The sequence below is a fragment of the Salvelinus alpinus genome, chromosome 9 (assembly GCF_045679555.1).
Source record: "Salvelinus alpinus chromosome 9, SLU_Salpinus.1, whole genome shotgun sequence".
NCBI lineage: Eukaryota > Metazoa > Chordata > Actinopteri > Salmoniformes > Salmonidae > Salvelinus > Salvelinus alpinus.
This window is the reverse complement of record NC_092094.1, coordinates 6,647,690-6,662,021: the sequence shown is the minus strand read 5'-3', so window position 1 is coordinate 6,662,021 and position 14,332 is coordinate 6,647,690. Positions and strand designations below refer to the sequence as shown.

At 35.4% G+C, this 14,332-nt stretch overlaps 1 protein-coding gene across 1 annotated transcript; it reads left to right on the top strand.

Moving 5' to 3' along the window:
* Positions 1 to 11,272: 11,272 nt before the first annotated feature.
* lmo2 (LIM domain only 2 (rhombotin-like 1)) lies at positions 11,273 to 13,553 on the top strand. The gene is made up of 3 exons (XM_071415811.1): positions 11,273 to 11,910; positions 12,413 to 12,628; positions 12,888 to 13,553. Exons 1-3 carry the CDS (start codon positions 11,870 to 11,872, stop codon positions 13,108 to 13,110), a joined length of 480 nt encoding a protein of 159 aa, XP_071271912.1. The 5' UTR covers positions 11,273 to 11,869; the 3' UTR covers positions 13,111 to 13,553.
* The last annotated feature ends 779 nt before the right edge of the window (positions 13,554 to 14,332 follow it).

Below are 14,332 nucleotides of genomic sequence, written 5' to 3'. Positions count from 1 at the left end.
TATAATGTGTTGTCATGTAGTTACAGTATATTATAACGTGTTGTCATGTAGTTACAGTATATTATAACGTGTTGTCATGTAGTTACAGTATATTATAACGTGTTGTCATGTAGTTAAAGTATATTATAACGTGTTGTCATGTTACCATGTAGTTACAGTATATTATAACGTGTTGTCATGTAGTTACAGTATATTATAACGTGTTGTCATGTTACCATGTAGTTACAGTATATTATAATGTGTTGTCATGTAGTTACAGTATATTATAACGTGTTGTCATGTAGTTACAGTATATTATAACGTGTTGTCATGTAGTTACAGTATATTATAACGTGTTGTCATGTTACCATGTAGTTACAGTATATTATAATGTGTTGTCATGTAGTTACAGTATATTATAACGTGTTGTCATGTTACCATGTAGTTACAGTATAATATAACGTGTTGTCATGTTACCATGTAGTAACGTGTTGTCATGTAGTTACAGTATATTATAACGTGTTGTCATGTTACCATGTAGTTACAGTATATTATAACGTGTTGTCATGTTACCATGTAGTTACAGTATATTATAACGTGTTGTCATGTAGTTACAGTATAATATAACGTGTTGTCATGTAGTTACAGTATAATATAACGTGTTGTCATGTTACCATGTAGTTACAGTATATTATAACGTGTTGTCATGTAGTTACAGTATATTATAACGTGTTGTCATGTAGTTACAGTATAATATAACGTGTTGTCATGTTACCATGTAGTTACAGTATATTATAATGTGTTGTCATGTAGTTACAGTATAATATAACGTGTTGTCATGTTACCATGTAGTTACAGTATATTATAACGTGTTGTCATGTAGTTACAGTATATTATAACGTGTTGTCATGTAGTTACAGTATAATATAACGTGTTGTCATGTTACCATGTAGTTACAGTATATTATAACGTGTTGTCATGTAGTTACAGTATAATATAACGTGTTGTCATGTTACCATGTAGTTACAGTATATTATAACGTGTTGTCATGTAGTTACAGTATAATATAACGTGTTGTCATGTTACCATGTAGTTACAGTATATTATAACGTGTTGTCATGTAGTTACAGTATATTATAACGTGTTGTCATGTAGTTACAGTATATTATAACATGTTGTCATGTAGTTACAGTATATTATAACGTGTTGTCATGTAGTTACAGTATAATATAACGTGTTGTCATGTTACCATGTAGTTACAGTATATTATAACGTGTTGTCATGTAGTTACAGTATATTATAACGTGTTGTCATGTAGTTACAGTATATTATAACGTGTTGTCATGTAGTTACAGTATAATATAACGTGTTGTCATGTTACCATGTAGTTACAGTATATTATAACGTGTTGTCATGTAGTTACAGTATATTATAACGTGTTGTCATGTAGTTACAGTATAATATAACGTGTTGTCATGTTACCATGTAGTTACAGTATATTATAATGTGTTGTCATGTAGTTACAGTATAATATAACGTGTTGTCATGTTACCATGTAGTTACAGTATATTATAACGTGTTGTCATGTAGTTACAGTATATTATAACGTGTTGTCATGTAGTTACAGTATAATATAACGTGTTGTCATGTTACCATGTAGTTACAGTATATTATAACGTGTTGTCATGTAGTTACAGTATAATATAACGTGTTGTCATGTAGTTACAGTATATTATAACGTGTTGTCATGTAGTTACAGTATATTATAACGTGTTGTCATGTAGTTACAGTGTATTATAACGTGTTGTCATGTAGTTACAGTATAATATAACGTGTTGTCATGTAGTTACAGTATATTATAACGTGTTGTCATGTAGTTACAGTATATTATAACGTGTTGTCATGTAGTTACAGTATATTATAACGTGTTGTCATGTAGTTACAGTATATTATAACGTGTTGTCATGTTACCATGTAGTTACAGTATATTATAACGTGTTGTCATGTAGTTACAGTATATTATAACGTGTTGTCATGTAGTTACAGTATAATATAACGTGTTGTCATGTTACCATGTAGTTACAGTATATTATAACGTGTTGTCATGTTACCATGTAGTTACAGTATATTATAATGTGTTGTCATGTAGTTACAGTATATTATAACGTGTTGTCATGTTACCATGTAGTTACAGTATAATATAACGTGTTGTCATGTTACCATGTAGTTACAGTATATTATAACGTGTTGTCATGTAGTTACAGTATATTATAACGTGTTGTCATGTTACCATGTAGTTACAGTATATTATAATGTGTTGTCATGTAGTTACAGTATATTATAACGTGTTGTCATGTAGTTACAGTATATTATAACGTGTTGTCATGTAGTTACAGTATATTATAACGTGTTGTCATGTAGTTAAAGTATATTATAACGTGTTGTCATGTTACCATGTAGTTACAGTATATTATAACGTGTTGTCATGTAGTTACAGTATATTATAACGTGTTGTCATGTTACCATGTAGTTACAGTATATTATAATGTGTTGTCATGTAGTTACAGTATATTATAACGTGTTGTCATGTAGTTACAGTATATTATAACGTGTTGTCATGTAGTTACAGTATATTATAACGTGTTGTCATGTTACCATGTAGTTACAGTATATTATAATGTGTTGTCATGTAGTTACAGTATATTATAACGTGTTGTCATGTTACCATGTAGTTACAGTATAATATAACGTGTTGTCATGTTACCATGTAGTAACGTGTTGTCATGTAGTTACAGTATATTATAACGTGTTGTCATGTTACCATGTAGTTACAGTATATTATAACGTGTTGTCATGTTACCATGTAGTTACAGTATATTATAACGTGTTGTCATGTTACCATGTAGTTACAGTATATTATAACGTGTTGTCATGTAGTTACAGTATAATATAACGTGTTGTCATGTAGTTACAGTATAATATAACGTGTTGTCATGTTACCATGTAGTTACAGTATATTATAACGTGTTGTCATGTAGTTACAGTATATTATAACGTGTTGTCATGTAGTTACAGTATAATATAACGTGTTGTCATGTTACCATGTAGTTACAGTATATTATAATGTGTTGTCATGTAGTTACAGTATAATATAACGTGTTGTCATGTTACCATGTAGTTACAGTATATTATAACGTGTTGTCATGTAGTTACAGTATATTATAACGTGTTGTCATGTAGTTACAGTATAATATAACGTGTTGTCATGTTACCATGTAGTTACAGTATATTATAACGTGTTGTCATGTAGTTACAGTATAATATAACGTGTTGTCATGTTACCATGTAGTTACAGTATATTATAACGTGTTGTCATGTAGTTACAGTATAATATAACGTGTTGTCATGTTACCATGTAGTTACAGTATATTATAACGTGTTGTCATGTAGTTACAGTATATTATAACGTGTTGTCATGTAGTTACAGTATATTATAACATGTTGTCATGTAGTTACAGTATATTATAACGTGTTGTCATGTAGTTACAGTATAATATAACGTGTTGTCATGTTACCATGTAGTTACAGTATATTATAACGTGTTGTCATGTAGTTACAGTATATTATAACGTGTTGTCATGTAGTTACAGTATATTATAACGTGTTGTCATGTAGTTACAGTATAATATAACGTGTTGTCATGTTACCATGTAGTTACAGTATATTATAACGTGTTGTCATGTAGTTACAGTATATTATAACGTGTTGTCATGTAGTTACAGTATAATATAACGTGTTGTCATGTTACCATGTAGTTACAGTATATTATAACGTGTTGTCATGTAGTTACAGTATAATATAACGTGTTGTCATGTTACCATGTAGTTACAGTATATTATAACGTGTTGTCATGTAGTTACAGTATAATATAACGTGTTGTCATGTTACCATGTAGTTACAGTATATTATAACGTGTTGTCATGTAGTTACAGTATATTATAACGTGTTGTCATGTAGTTACAGTATATTATAACATGTTGTCATGTATTTACAGTATATTATAACGTGTTGTCATGTAGTTACAGTATAATATAACGTGTTGTCATGTTACCATGTAGTTACAGTATATTATAACGTGTTGTCATGTAGTTACAGTATATTATAACGTGTTGTCATGTAGTTACAGTATATTATAACGTGTTGTCATGTAGTTACAGTATATTATAACGTGTTGTCATGTAGTTACAGTATAATATAACGTGTTGTCATGTTACCATGTAGTTACAGTATATTATAACGTGTTGTCATGTAGTTACAGTATATTATAACGTGTTGTCATGTAGTTACAGTATATTATAACTTGTTGTCATGTAGTTACAGTATATTATAACGTGTTGTCATGTAGTTACAGTATATTATAACGTGTTGTCATGTAGTTACAGTATATTATAACGTGTTGTCATGTTACCATGTAGTTACAGTATATTATAACGTGTTACCATGTAGTTACAGTATATTATAACGTGTTGTCATGTAGTTACAGTATATTATAACATGTTGTCATGTAGTTACAGTATATTATAACGTGTTGTCATGTAGTTACAGTATATTATAACGTGTTGTCATGTTACCATGTAGTTACAGTATATTATAACGTGTTACCATGTAGTTACAGTATATTATAACGTGTTGTCATGTTACCATGTAGTTACAGTATATTATAACGTGTTGTCATGTAGTTACAGTATATTATAACGTGTTGTCATGTAGTTACAGTATATTATAACATGTTGTCATGTAGTTACAGTATATTATAACGTGTTGTCATGTTACCATGTAGTTACAGTATAATATAACGTGTTGTCATGTTACCATGTAGTTACAGTATATTATAACATGTTGTCATGTTACCATGTAGTTACAGTATATTATAACGTGTTGTCATGTAGTTACAGTATAATATAACGTGTTGTCATGTAGTTACAGTATATTATAACGTGTTGTCATGTAGTTACAGTATATTATAACGTGTTGTCATGTAGTTACAGTATATTATAACGTGTTGTCATGTAGTTACAGTATATTATAACGTGTTGTCGTGTAGTTACAGTATATTATAACGTGTTGTCATGTAGTTACAGTATATTATAACGTGTTGTCATGTTACCATGTAGTTACAGTATATTATAACATGTTGTCATGTTACCATGTAGTTACAGTATAATATAACGTGTTGTCATGTTACCATGTAGTTACAGTATATTATAACATGTTGTCATGTTACCATGTAGTTACAGTATATTATAATGTGTTGTCATGTAGTTACAGTATATTATAACATGTTGTCATGTTACCATGTAGTTACAGTATAATATAACGTGTTGTCATGTAGTTACAGTATATTATAACGTGTTGTCATGTAGTTACAGTATATTATAACGTGTTGTCATGTAGTTACAGTATATTATAACGTGTTGTCATGTAGTTACAGTATATTATAACGTGTTGTCATGTAGTTACAGTATATTATAACATGTTGTCATGTTACCATGTAGTTACAGTATATTATAACTTGTGGTCATGTAGTTACAGTATATTATAACGTGTTGTCATGTAGTTACAGTATATTATAACGTGTTGTCATGTAGTTACAGTATATTATAACATGTTGTCATGTTACCATGTAGTTACAGTATATTATAACGTGTTGTCATGTTACCATGTAGTTACAGTATATTATAACGTGTTGTCATGTTACCATGTAGTTACAGTATATTATAGCGTGTTGTCATGTAGTTACAGTATATTATAACGTGTTGTCATGTAGTTACAGTATATTATAACGTGTTGTCATGTAGTTACAGTATATTATAATGTGTTGTCATGTAGTTACAGTATATTATAACGTGTTGTCATGTAGTTACAGTATATTATAACGTGTTGTCATGTTACCATGTAGTTACAGTATATTATAACGTGTTGTCATGTTACCATGTAGTTACAGTATATTATAACGTGTTGTCATGTAGTTACAGTATATTATAACGTGTTGTCATGTAGTTACAGTATATTATAATGTGTTGTCATGTAGTTACAGTATATTATAACGTGTTGTCATGTAGTTACAGTATATTATAACGTGTTGTCATGTAGTTACAGTATAATATAACGTGTTGTCATGTTACCATGTAGTTACAGTATATTATAACGTGTTGTCATGTTACCATGTAGTTACAGTATATTATAACGTGTTGTCATGTAGTTACAGTATATTATAAGGTGTTGTCATGTTACCGTGTAGTTACAGTATAATATAACGTGTTGTCATGTTACCATGTAGTTACAGTATATTATAACGTGTTGTCATGTTACCATGTAGTTACAGTATATTATAACGTGTTACCATGTAGTTACAGTATATTATAGCGTGTTACCATGTAGTTACAGTATATTATAACGTGTTGTCACGTTACCATGGTAATATAGCGTGTTGTCATGTCATACACCATTTGTTTTAGAAGCAGTAAAGGAAACCCTAGAGGTCTGCTGGGTTCCTTCTCACCTAATGAACTCTACTCAGAACAACAAACCAGGGTTGTGATCATTAAAGTGGCATTCTGCAGTCATCGTTTTATGACATCCATTTATGGACCTATAAATCAATGATAGTATGTACCCGTTGATTATTGAAGAATATCACTTCTAAATGCCTCAAAGTAAATGTAAACAATTACTGTATACCCTCAAAACATGATATCATGGATGGTCAATCCTTGCATCTATAGCTCTGTTTTTTAATTTGAGAGTGGTTACATTTCTCCAGCGCCGTCCCTCAGCCTTTTGCCCGAAAAAGTGACGGGTATACACTTTGTTACTGTTTCAACTGCTGATTGCCACTTTTTAAGCACCAAAATGGACTGAAACAGTTAGTGACTATCTAGACTTGCACAGTAAGAAAGGCTCACTTTCCGTTTCCTGTTGCGTGCCCTAATGTACAGACCTCAATTTTCTCAAGTGCTCTATCAGGCTCGTCAGCCGCCTATCAGTTTGAGCCAACTGCAGTCAGACAGCGGAGTCAGTGGAGCGATGGAGAGTAAGCAGTAGATATATCAGGCCTAACCCCTCCCAGGAAAGCCTCAGCTCTTCTTCCGTGATGTAAAATTGCGCAACTAAGATCTACTCTGCAAAAATACGTAAAAATGTATGACAGATTTCTTCAGTTATTTTAGATGAATTCGGACTATTTTGAGGAAGTGCATACTGGCTAAGGCATCTCAAAATGGACAAGCAGTACTATTGCCGCTTTTTTCTTGTTTATCAAACAAAGGTTTTTAAGGGAGTATGCGAGCACACTCGTTCGGTTCGCTAGGCACCAGCCCAACTGAAGCATGCTGACGCCTTTAGTTATTGCAAATCCTTCTAGGCCTGCCCTGTCAAATCCACAGGAAATGGTGAATGGTTTTAAGTAGCACCAACTGTTGGGGATATGCTGATTGCGTTGTCACAAAGCCTTGCTTAATAGAAACCTTGGACTTTCTGCTATAGCACTTGGAAGACTAGACTCTTAGGAAAATGTTTTTAAACGTATTCATCAACTGTCCCCATAGGAGAACACTTTTTTGGTTCTAGGTAAAAACCTGTTTTTGTTCCAGGTAGAACCATTTTGTGTTCCATGTAGAACCTTCTGTGGAAAGGGTTCTACATGGAACTCAAACGGTTCTACTTGGAACCAAAAGGGTTCTCCCTGGATCAACAAAGGTTCTCCTACGGGGACAGCCGATTAATAACCTTTTTAGGTTCTATATAGCACCTTTTTTTGTGCCACTGTATATGATGAAGCTTGTATTGTTGGTTTCTCTGGATAAGGGCATCATGATTCCCCTTTTCCATCAAAGGATCCATGAGCACCAACATGTAAAGTTAATAGGAGCAACATGTAAAGTTAATAGGAGCAACATGTAAAGTTAATAGGAGCAACATGTAAAGTTCATAGGAGCAACATGTAAAGTTCATAGGAGCAACATGTGAAGTTCATAGGAGCAACATGTAAAGGTAATAGGAGCAACATGTAAAGTTAATAGGAGCAACATGTAAAGTTAATAGGAGCAACATGTAAAGTTAAACATGTCATGTTAATAGGAGCAACATGTAAAGTTAATAGGAGCAACATGTAAAGTTAATAGGAGCAACATGTAAAGTTAATAGGAGCAACATGTAAAGTTAATAGGAGCAACATGTAAAGTTAAACATGTCATGTTAATAGGAGCAACATGTAAAGTTCATAGGAGCAACATGTGAAGTTCATAGGAGCAACATGTAAAGTTCATAGGAGCAACATGTAAAGTTAATAGGAGCAACATGTAAAGTTAATAGGAGCAACATGTAAAGTTAATAGGAGCAACATGTAAAGTTCATAGGAGCAACATGTAAAGTTCATAGGAGCAACATGTAAAGTTCATAGGAGCAACATGTAAAGTTAATAGGAGCAACATGTAAAGTTAAACATGTCATGTTAATAGGAGCAACATGTAAAGTTAATAGGAGCAACATGTAAAGTTCATAGGAGCAACATGTAAAGTTAATAGGAGCAACATGTCATGTTAATAGGAGCAACATGTAAAGTTAATAGGAGCAACATGTAAAGTTAAACATGTCATGTTAATAGGAGCAACATGTGAAGTTCATAGGAGCAACATGTAAAGTTAATAGGAGCAACATGTAAAGTTAATAGGAGCAACATGTAAAGTTAATAGGAGCAACATGTAAAGTTAATAGGAGCAACATGTAAAGTTAAACATGTCATGTTAATAGGAGCAACATGTAAAGTTCATAGGAGCAACATGTGAAGTTCATAGGAGCAACATGTAAAGTTCATAGGAGCAACATGTAAAGTTAATAGGAGCAACATGTAAAGTTAATAGGAGCAACATGTAAAGTTAATAGGAGCAACATGTAAAGTTCATAGGAGCAACATGTAAAGTTCATAGGAGCAACATGTAAAGTTCATAGGAGCAACATGTAAAGTTAATAGGAGCAACATGTAAAGTTAAACATGTCATGTTAATAGGAGCAACATGTAAAGTTAATAGGAGCAACATGTAAAGTTCATAGGAGCAACATGTAAAGTTAATAGGAGCAACATGTCATGTTAATAGGAGCAACATGTAAAGTTAATAGGAGCAACATGTAAAGTTAAACATGTAAAGTTAATAGGAGCAACATGTAAAGTTAATAGGAGCAGCATGTAAAGTTAATAGGAGCAACATGTAAAGTTCATAGGAGCAACATGTAAAGTTAATAGGAGCAACATGTAAAGTTAAACATGTCATGTTAATAGGAGCAACATGTAAAGTTCATAGGAGCAACATGTAAAGTTCATAGGAGCAACATGTAAAGTTCATAGGAGCAACATGTAAAGTTAATAGGAGCAACATGTAAAGTTAATAGGAGCAACATGTAAAGTTAAACATGTCATGTTAATAGGAGCAACATGTAAAGTTAATAGGAGCAACATGTAAAGTTCATAGGAGCAACATGTAAAGTTAATAGGAGCAACATGTAAAGTTAATAGGAGCAACATGTAAAGTTAAACATGTCATGTTAATAGGAGCAACATGTAAAGTTAATAGGAGCAACATGTCATGTTAATAGGAGCAACATGTAAAGTTAATAGGAGCAACATGTAAAGTTAATAGGAGCAACATGTAAAGTTAATAGGAGCAACATGTAAAGTTAATAGGAGCAACATGTAAAGTTAATAGGAGCACATCAAATTGGGTTTTGGGGTTTCAAATAAATCTTCATTCTGAGCAGATATTTAACCGTAAAAAAAAAAAAGTAGTCTCATAAAAAACCTGAGGTAGATTTGACCGTATTTCCATTACCAAAGTTTGCATCTGCACAGTTCTTCCACTTAATTCGTTTTTGGACACTTTTCTGAGAAAATTGTTAAAAGTAGTACGTTCTAGAACTAATTAGCCTCTTAAGATTCCTGTCAAATGTTTTGGTTGGTGTTCTAGAACTCATTAACTGTGATTTGTGTTCTGTGCTGTGATCATGTAACTCAGAATAGTACTCTCTCTGTCTCTCAAAGCTGTTCTGTATTTGATCTCCACTAGGTATAGTGGAGCTCCGGGCCCTTCTCAGCTCTGCTTCTGTCTCTGTGTGGCCACTGGGCCTACACAACAAAACCCACAACACAACCTAACAGCCAGAATCTAGCCACAGGCTGTGATCGACCTACATTTAACCGAGCATCTGCCTGGGGAGGAGTACCACTCAGCCTAGCCTGAGTGCCAGCTTGAGTGGCATGACAATGAGTGACAATGAGTTGGCATGATAGCACAAACAGACTGGCACTCTCATGCTGTATTCGGTCCACCCACCATCAGCAGTAGTGTAACGGTGGAAATTGGGGTTGATGATGATTGATTATTAATGCCTGACAAGTGTGTGTATAAACCGGGTGTTGCAGTAGGCAAGGTGCTTTATCTCTCAGCTCAGTCCAACTGCTATGTGTGTCTCCCTCCCTCCCGCCCTCCCGCCCTCCCTCCCTCCCTCCCTCTAACAGCCAGCCTTGCCTAGGACCCTGGCAGCAGATAAGAGGAAGGCTCCCTGAGGACGTTGGTTGAGGATGGGTGTAAGAACACAGATTATACAGAGAGAGATAGGGAGTCTTTCTGCTGGTTAAATAAACCTTTTTTCTTGGACATACGAGTTTTAGATCCCTTTTCAGACTGTAATGATATATATGCATGTCAACCAAGTCCAATGCTCCTATAATGCAAATGTTACTCCTCCAATGTGATATCATAAAACTGCTGGGGAAAAGCACTGTTCAAAAGAACACATACCATGGCACATTTCAACAAGCTTTTCAATAAAAGGCAATAGATGCACCATCGAGGCTCATGATAATCCTGGGGTTTCCCATCAGGGGCTGCTGCTGTACCCAGAGCATGTTATGATTGCTCCTAATTTTATTTTGACTGTTGGGTAATTGACCTATTAGGAAGAAACAAACAATACATTAACAGGCACTAATAAGACTACCACACAGTGCAGTGAGAATGTTTCACACAAATAAACTAAAATGCTTCTATTTATCTCACTTTTGTTGCCATTTAGACATATAGACACCACTTGAACTCGAGACAACACTCGTGACCCCAAGTTCTGTCACGACTTACTTCTTCAATCATGCATGAAGGAGTTGTGCTCCGCGCTGGCTATCTGTCGCTTTAAGAGCGATTTCCCCCCATTGTCAAGTAGTCGTGAGCAGGAAGGGTGAAACGAAACCAGAGACCGAGCTAGGGGGCCGAGCTGGTATTTAAAAACACGACGCAGCCGCTCAATAACGGAACCGCGGTAATGTTCATTCTCAGGACAGAGCGCGTCAGGAGAAGAAGGGAATAGAAATACGAACTGAAGAGGAAGGGGAGACTCAGTCAAGCAACCTTTGATGATTTTAATTCTTCTAGGCTTTGAAGACATATACACAGTCGCAATGGAATAAAACAAAACATCCACTTATGAAAGACGAAGGCTACACCGAATTTCACCGCGGTTTCTCAATTGCCTGAGGAAATGTACAGAATAGCCTCCATCATTGAAAATGCGTCACATGTCAGGATGATCTTCGTTGGACATAGACTGCTGATGGAAATGATGTCATATAAAATGAAGGCAAATTCCGCGCGCAACTGACGTCTAGGGCTTCATTATATCAGAGCAGGTGCCGTGTGTGTGTCCCTGCGACATTTACCGTTATACGCGTGTTCTGAAGATTTAACTGTGAACGTGGCGTGGGCCTGCAAGTCTGATCACAGAGAAGAGAACCGGGATCTATAACAACTTGATGTCAACCTGAGAAATAAAACATACTGGGAAAATGTCATCTGCAATTGAAAGGAAGACGATGGAGGCTAACGAGTAAGTGACGTACTAGTAGGCTGTTTCCTTGAAATAGAATAGAATAGGCTATAATAGAATCAAGGACCTTCAATGTTGACTTGATACTGCTGTAGAATGTCTTATTACGCAAATTACAATAGTTGCTTGGAAATAGGCAAACGCAATGGGCCAGTAGCAGTTTCCAAAAGTCTCTTCAGAGTTCAATTCAAAATCATGAAAGAACAAATTGAAGAAGGAAGCGCCAATAAATGGGGAAAATGATAATTATAAAGAACAATAGAATTCTATGTAAAAGGCTGCTGAATGTCGTGACCTTTTGTCAGCACACATTTTGGTTGTATGAACAGGTCATGTGGATTATGTGCTGCACTCACTGGTAAATAAGTCGATGGCTCCCTCCTGTGGATTAAACTAATAATAATATGTGCATATTACATGGTAGAAGACACACGCACACTTCTTATTATGTACTTCTATTCTTCTCTTTCCTCATCTGTCTCTCGTCCTTGTTCCCCGCTAGGGAGCCGGTGGACGAGGTGTTACAGATGCCCCCGTCCCTCCTGAACTGTGGGGGGTGCCAGCAGAGCATCGGGGACAGGTTCTTCCTGAAAGCCATTGAGAAGTACTGGCACGAGGACTGTCTGAGCTGTGACCTGTGTGGCTGCAGACTGGGAGAGGTGGGACGAAGACTCTACTACAAACTGGGACGCAAGCTCTGCCGCAGAGACTACCTCAGGTTAGACACTGTACAGTTGACATTTACCATATGCCCTCACCCCAAAAACAGAGTTAGATATTTTGATGTTGGGCTCCCCCATGTGTCAATAGGTCATTGAAATCCTTCCCATATGACGCTTACATATTAGTTATTGTAAATGTTTCTAAAATTCAAACAAATATGACAAAATACTCATTAGTCAATAGCATGTAAACTCTTTATGAATGGTTTATTAATGCTTATCCATTAATAAACCTTCATGTCCCCTCCCTCCCAGGCTGTTTGGACAGGACGGGCTGTGTGCTAGCTGTGAGAAGAGGATCAGAGCGTTTGAGATGACCATGCGTGTGAGGGACAAGGTCTACCACCTGGAGTGTTTTAAATGCGCGGCCTGCCAGAAACACTTCTGTGTCGGGGACCGTTACTTGCTCATCAACTCAGACATTGTGTGTGAGCAGGACATCTTTGAGTGGACCAAACTCAACAACAACATGGTTTAGTAGATTCTAGAACATTCTAAAAACACTCTAGAGCACCTCAAAAACATGATGTAGAACACTCTAGAACATTCTACAACACTCCAGAGCACCTCAAAAACATGGTGTAGAACACTCTAGAACATTCTACAACACTCCAGAGCACCTCAAAAACATGGTGTAGAACACTCTAGAACATTCTTCAACACTCCAGAACACCTCAAAAACATGGTGTAGAACACTCTAGAACATTCTTCAACACTCCAGAACACCTCAAAAACATGATGTAGAACACTCTAGAACATTCTACAACACTCCAGAGCACCTCAAAAACATGGTGTAGAACACTCTAGAACATTCTACAACACTCCAGAGCACCTCAAAAACATGGTGTAGAACACTCTAGAACATTCTTCAACACTCCAGAACACCTCAAAAACATGGTGTAGAACACTCTAGAACATTCTTCAACACTCCAGAACACCTCAAAAACATGATGTAGAACACTCTAGAACATTCTACAACACTCCAGAACACCTCAAAAACATGGTGTAGAACACTCTAGAACATTCTTCAACACTCCAGAACACCTCAAAAACATGGTGTAGAACACTTTAGAACATTCTACAACACTCTAGAACACCTCAAAAACATGGGGTAGAACACTCTGGAACATTGTATAAGACCACAACGATGAGATGGTTTTGATTGTGATCGTGACCTCTCCATTTGGGATCAACAGCATGATAAAATATCTCAAGATGTACAGCAAGATAATCGATCTCAAACTTTTGGACAAAGGTCGCCACATACGACGCTCTCTTGTACCTCTCAAATCTGTTTAGATGTTTGAAGAGAGTTGTTTCACCATTGACCTGTACTGGAGGCAAAATGAAGGCTCGATCCACCAGCGAAGGGAGAAATGTTTCATTATCTTGGGTTCCACCCTTTCAATGCAAAATAAGGAAAATGTATACATGCAATAATCTATGTGCTCATTGCAGAAATGTCAATATTTCTTGCATCATACAGTGTAATAGAGATTTGCTCATAGAGCTAAATGATGAGCGGTGTCACTGGAATTTTTTGTAGTCCAACACTGTTATTTCACCTCTCTAGAGAAATATTTGTTATGAATATATATACAGTGTTCTGTCCAAAAAATGGTTGATTCCATTCCGAAGTAATACATTCGGAAAGTAACAGTCTGTTTGGGGAGTCCGCATGTGCCCCCTAGTGGCCAAGG

What these genes read in the sequence shown, in the direction of transcription:
- lmo2 (XM_071415811.1), top strand. Translation starts at nt 11,870, where the DNA reads ATGTCATCTGCAATTGAAAGGAAGACGATGGAGGCTAACGA. An exon ending in AAGACGATGGAGGCTAACGA is followed by an intron (nt 11,911 to 12,412) that starts GTAAGTGACGTA and finishes GTTCCCCGCTAG; the next exon opens with GGAGCCGGTGGACGAGGTGT. An exon ending in TGCCGCAGAGACTACCTCAG is followed by an intron (nt 12,629 to 12,887) that starts GTTAGACACTGT and finishes CCTCCCTCCCAG; the next exon opens with GCTGTTTGGACAGGACGGGC.